At 35.1% G+C, this 6,309-nt stretch overlaps 1 protein-coding gene across 1 annotated transcript; it reads right to left on the reverse strand.

Annotated features, from left to right (window-relative positions):
* On the reverse strand, positions 1 to 5,517 carry LOC128242869 (L-xylulose reductase-like). The gene is made up of 7 exons (XM_052960269.1): positions 5,422 to 5,517; positions 4,391 to 4,488; positions 2,430 to 2,584; positions 2,173 to 2,215; positions 1,818 to 1,982; positions 1,288 to 1,405; positions 1 to 178 (listed from the first exon to the last, which is right to left on the reverse strand). The coding sequence occupies exons 1-7, from the start codon at positions 5,486 to 5,488 to the stop codon at positions 69 to 71; spliced, it is 756 nt and encodes a 251-aa protein (XP_052816229.1). The 5' UTR covers positions 5,489 to 5,517; the 3' UTR covers positions 1 to 68.
* Between the last annotated feature and the right edge of the window lie 792 nt (positions 5,518 to 6,309).

A 6,309-nucleotide genomic window follows, 5' to 3' on the forward strand; every position in this document is an offset into this window, starting at 1 on the left:
AACACATTGGCAACACATCACAATAACAGGACATACACTTCAATTTCTTTAAGGTCAGGTGGTTCATACTAAACGCAACTGACAATCATTCCACCGTCCACCGGAAGTATTGCTCCATTTATCATTGACGACTTGTCACTCAGAAGGAAAACGGTAGCATTCACGATGTCCTCTTCCTCTATAATGAGAAAACATATTAGGTCATAAATTGAGTTGATGTGCTTTGAATGTACTAGTTAAGTAGAAAGATTTGCGGACAGTATATCACTTCCGTTATCTTTATCAAAATCTATAGTTTAAATAATTTTATGCACTTGAATAGAACAAACTCCAAGAAAGATATGACTCCAAGTCCGTGGTGTAAACCATTTAACGAAATCTCCATTTGAAATAGCTGATATGAGAAAAGAGTTTTGATTTTTTTTACTTTGGGTTGGAATTGGAATTGGTGTTTTAATTGCCACAGATGAATAGATATTCCGGCAAATGATAATGATAATGCTTTGAATGATTCAAAAGAAATATAAATATATATAACGTAAAAAACGTTACAGGCTGGCAATAATATGTTTTTACGAGCGAATACTTTAGTGGTCTTGTTCCCATACCTAAGTGTACTTTTTATATGACAAGGGAGCATCGAGGCATAACCAAAGTAGTTATAGAATAGGCAAAGACCTTTTTTTATAGGTTAATGCCTTACAAACTTTATAAGCGGGACAAAAACGCCACAATCCAACAAAGACAGACACATGCATTAAACACCTTAATTAACTAATCAATGTCTGGTCACTGCTTTGGAACGGTCACCAAAAGAGGGCACCGTCCGTACCTTCTCTAACATGCATACTTATATTATAAGTCCTTTGGGTTATTGCATTGTTCATTACTGTAGAAAACGTCGTATATTGATGCACACACTTTTAGATTTGTGCTACTTGATATTGATATCCTAACAGGCAACCGAGATGCGGGAGTGTTTCTAGATGGTTAGGATATTGATATTCTAATAAGTAATGGATGATTCCCTTGCAGTTGCACATGCACTTTACTTGACATGTGTCACTTAACGAATGTAAAATTGACCACCAGATATGTTAACGTTTTCACTCCAGCAATTAACTCATAAACGCCTCACGTCAGCCATTAGAGAAGTGATTTCTTTTGAAAGTACTGTGAATAAACTGGCTACAAAATTGCTACTTTTGCTAAAGACATTTTCCTTGTCCAATTTCAAGACACAAACATATCAGAATTTTTTCTGTTTCAAGAAAAAAAACGAATTACCTCCCAGTCTTCCAATTGGGATTTTAGCAAGCGCTCCGGCTTTTTTAACTGGATCACTCCATCCTATTTTGCCAAGCTCAGTTAATACAATGGTTGGATTCACGCTGTTGACACGTATCTAAAAAAGGTGTAGAATAATTAAGCCATGGAAAAGTATTGCTGAAGGTCGGTACACAAGCGCAATGTCTATATACATGTCTTTGATACTGTTTACGTGGAATTAATCAGAAAATGAATATGTTTAAAATTAAATGTGCTGTGTTAGTGCTCTATAGTTAAAAATATTGTTTTGGAAACTTTCAGTCTGCAAAGCTTTGAAAATCTCCAAAACAAGTTTTGCTGTAATATGTTTTCTGTTGTTTTGTCATATGAGGAATCAATAAGTTAACTTACCTTCATTGGTCCAAGTTCAAATGCTACTCTGTGTGAGCATGACAAAGATAATTTTCACGTTGCAGTAGCAGGTATGGTTATGGACCAATCACTGAACCACAACACTATCATTTATTCAGTTAAAACACTTTACTGACCTTCTTTGGTCCGAGTTCAAATGCTAGTGTCATTGTTAGCATGTCAAGGGCAGCCTTTGCGGTACAGTAACAAGTATGGTTGGGGACCACCCTTTGTCCTGCAACACTGGAGATGTTCACCATTGCCCCGCTCGTCCCTCGGGCAGTCATACCCTGGGCTACAACCTATATAGTATTTACATGTTGATCAAAACACTACAGAGTGTGTATCGATGGGGATTGGGTATATTATCTTCATTATACAAGCTTCGTCATTTTCCGAATATTTTTCTATTTTGCTGTGGTGACACATCTAAAAAATTAGGTAATGCATGTCTTTCGTATTTTCAAATTTGAAGATGTTATTTAAACCTACCTGGGAGATATTAAATGCAGCTTTGAAGTTTATATCATGAAGGCTGTAAAATAAATTGAGAAGTTTTATTCATGTGTATATTCAAGATTGAATGAATAATACATACGACTGCAGTATTAATAAAATAATTATTTAATTACGATCAACGTTCGTTTTGCAATCGTCTTCAAGTTGTGATTTAATGAATCTCACTCTCACTGCTGTTTGTAATTAATAAATGTGAACGATGAATAACCTAAGAAAAAAGCATGTGTTACCTATCGAGTTCCTCCTTAGTAACATCCAGAAAACCCGTCCAGTTGGTGATTCCAGCATTGTTAACTAGCATGTCAATGGGACCCAAATCCTTCACGACCTGTCTGGTCTTATCCCAGTCTGATATATCCACTAAACGAGTCTCAATAGAGGGCACCTGAAAATGGATATTGTAGAGGAGGATAATATTAAATTATATTAATACATACCCTTTGTACAGCCTAAATAAAATAGTTAAACTGTACCGTGTCCCTGTTTGATACTATTTGGAAAAAGAGTTTTATTGTTTAAACTGCTTTTCCCATTAAAATATATTTCGACTGTTGGTAGTTTTGTTATCAAAATGGAGTGCGAAACTCGCTAAATACATTCAATTAAGCGTTATGTGACCTATACTTCAGCATATACTTTGAAGCTATGACCTATATATTCCTTATTCTTGTTTTGTTTTTATGCCCCCGAAGGTGGGCATATTAAAATCGCACCGTCCGTCCGTATGTCCGTCCGTCCGTCCGTCCGTCCGGCTCTGTAATTTTCCCTTCTATTGACAGATTTTAAAATAACTTGCCACATGTGTTCCACATACCAAGACGACGTGTCGCGTGCAAGACCCGTGTCCCTACCTCAAAGGTCAAGGGCACACTTAGTGTTTATTCACAATGGAGTGCTGCATATAAGGACATAGAGTATAGGTTGTCGTGTCCGGGCTATAACTTTCTCTTGTATGGATATATTTTAAAATAACTTGCCACATGTGTTTCACATACCAAGACGACGTGTCGGGTGCAAGACCCGTGTCCCTTCCTCAAAGGTCAAGGTCACACTTAGTGTTTCTTTACAATGGAGTGCTGCATATAAGGACATAGAGTATAGGTTGTCATGTCCGGGCTGTAACTTTCCCTTGTATGGACAGATTTTAAAATAACTTGCCACATGTGTTTCACATACCAAGACGACGTGTCGCGTGCAAGACCCGTGTCCCTTCCTCAAAGGTCAAGGTCACACTTAGTGTTTATTCACAATGGAGTGCTGCATATAAGGACATAGAGTATAGGTTGTCGTGTCCGGGCTGTTTCTTTCCCTTGTATGGACAGATTTTAAAATAACTTGCTTCATGTGTTCCACATACCAAGACGACGTGTCGTGTGCAAGACCCATGTCCTTACCTCTAAGGTGAAAGATACACTAAGTTTTTATTCACAAGGGAATTCTGAATATAAGGACATAACAGTGTAGGTTGTCAAGTATGGGTGGTATTTTTTATATTCAGAGGCAATTTAAAATAACTTGCCATATGTATTTGACACGTAAAGGCAAGATCAACTTTTCATGTACTGACCTTGTTCATAGGTCAATGTCACATTCGGGGGCATTCGTCACATACTGGGACAGCTCTTGTTCGAATTAAACATGCATGACCACGACCAGTTTAAATATTTTTTGCCGGTCAAACAATAGTTATGGAGGTCACACGATTTGGAAATTAGTAGCCAAAAATTCTAAACATTATGTTGCTCAACGAATTATTGTGATATTGACTAATATACGATGTCAGTTATACAGCTACTTCATTATATTTAATATTCTTTTCAACACAAAAAGGATTTTTTTATTGTCCTATAAACGCGTCCGGAGAATACAACAGGGGCAAATATGACAACGTCGGTATATTTTAACCAAGAGGTTGAATTTACCCTATGAATAAAATGGAAATGTAGTTATAAGTAAAAAGCAAACCGCATACTAATACCGCATGAACATTGGAAAAATAACAAAATAATCAAATTACTGATGTTAAGCATTGATTGAAAAGATTATGTTCAATTGAGTTATTTGCCTTGTTGTTAGGTGGTTGTTCAAAAAATAAAAGAATTACGATTCATTTTGAATAACACGTTTATACATAATGTCGCCAGCATGAAAACTGCGATAGATTCAATGAAAATAGGACATGACGTCTCACCTGTTCTCTAAGCTTATCAAGGTCTTCTTGTGTCCTTGAAATTCCAATCACTTTGGCACCAAGCTCAGCAAGCTTCACAGCTATAGCTCTCCCTATGCCTGAAGTTGTATTGAGATCAGTGCAGGAACAATGCAATGTGATGTTTTCTTTGCACAAAAATAATTCATGCTAATAATTTAAGCGATATAATAGAAATATACGAGGCCCCGGCGACCAAGAATATGATAGGCACTGGTAAATAACTTCTGTGTACGAACTAGTGCAGTTACGGTTTTGAAACCTGTTATACGTGAAGGGTTGTGAAAATACAATCGAAATCACGATATTTCGAATTCTATTATTTCGATGTTCTGGCTATGTCGAGACTTTTTCGAATGTACTCGTATTGGACTTAGTTACACATTTTCTGTAGTATTTCGATTATATCGAATGCTCGTTATCTCGAAGTATTTCCCGATGTCCAAACGTCTTCGACATATCAAGTTTTTACTGTACGCTATTTATGTCAGCACTCGTTATCCTATTCTTCAAATAGGCTAAAATAAATAAGGAGAGAGGAAAAAGAACTAGCTCAAAGCTATCTATTCGATCCTTATTTATTTTTTTATGTATTTTTGTCTTTGCTTTATGTAATTATATGCAATAAATATGTTTTAAACCAAAAAAGGTGCGATCGAGCAATTTGATGTTTCGTATAAAAAAGTATTTAACAGTATTTCATAAACATGATAGTATTAATAAAAAGAGTGTAATTGACGGTTTAAAAACTATTAACATAGGCATGAAAGAAAAACAAATGATATAATAATAACCTTTAGACATTGAAATTGCAATCAATATATTTGAATAACATCAATAAAAAGGTTTAGAACAAGTCATACTCCGAATAATCAGAATAAGAGTTGCAATTTGTTTTTGTTCCTTCATAGTGTTTAAAAATGTTTCATAGATCCGTGTACAATACCGATTAACAAGTTTTACGACCGTTAGTACAATAATATTTCGATTGCAAAGATGTCAATAAAACATACCTTTACCGGCTCCTGTTACCAAAGCAACTTTCCCCTGAAAACTTGGGTCCACTGTATTATCTGCCATTGTTAATGATATAGATCCTTAGTTTATTCTTAACACTATGATAAATCTTAAAGTAATGTTAAAAGTCTCAAGCTGTTGAGGTCGTATAGATAAGAACACATACATGAACTTTGAGGTTAATGTCGTCTTGATATTTATAATCTTTCTCATACATGTGGCAAGTACACGCTGTAAGTGTTTGAAGGCGTACTGAACGGATCAATTATGCAAAGACATGAGTTATTTTGCAAACTTGATATTCAAAATAAGGAGAACTATAATAAGCAAACTACATACAGAACTCTAAATACTATTCCATATTACATGCAAACTAGTTGGCAGAAATAGTTATCAATATTACTTTTAACCTTTACTTGTAAAAAGGCAAAAGCAATATTTTCACAGTAAAGAAAATAAAGTCCATGGTCTTTTAAAGTATAGAAGTCTATCAGCTTGAAGGTAAACTGACTTTGATAAACATAAGATAAGTGTTTGCCTTTAAGTGTTCAACTCACATTAAGTCAAATGCCAATGCTTTGTAACTCCAAATAATTTGTGTACACAAACTAACTGTCTGTATAATCGTAAAGCATTTTATTATCAAAATGTGAAAATGTAACAAGTTTGACCAAAAACCGTTTTGAACTTGAACGATTGGAATTTTGTCTCCTCACGTTCATTTCAATTAAAATATACAACTAAATTAATGTTCATAATTTCTGCAATGTATTTTTATGCATTTGCAGGCGACACACAAAGCAGCATAATCCGCAAACTAAATCGTGTCACAAAGTATACCTGGTCCATTAAGGTCGACTTGTCATAAATATTATATATGTTTT

This window comes from Mya arenaria, chromosome 2 (assembly GCF_026914265.1).
Source record: "Mya arenaria isolate MELC-2E11 chromosome 2, ASM2691426v1".
NCBI lineage: Eukaryota > Metazoa > Mollusca > Bivalvia > Myida > Myidae > Mya > Mya arenaria.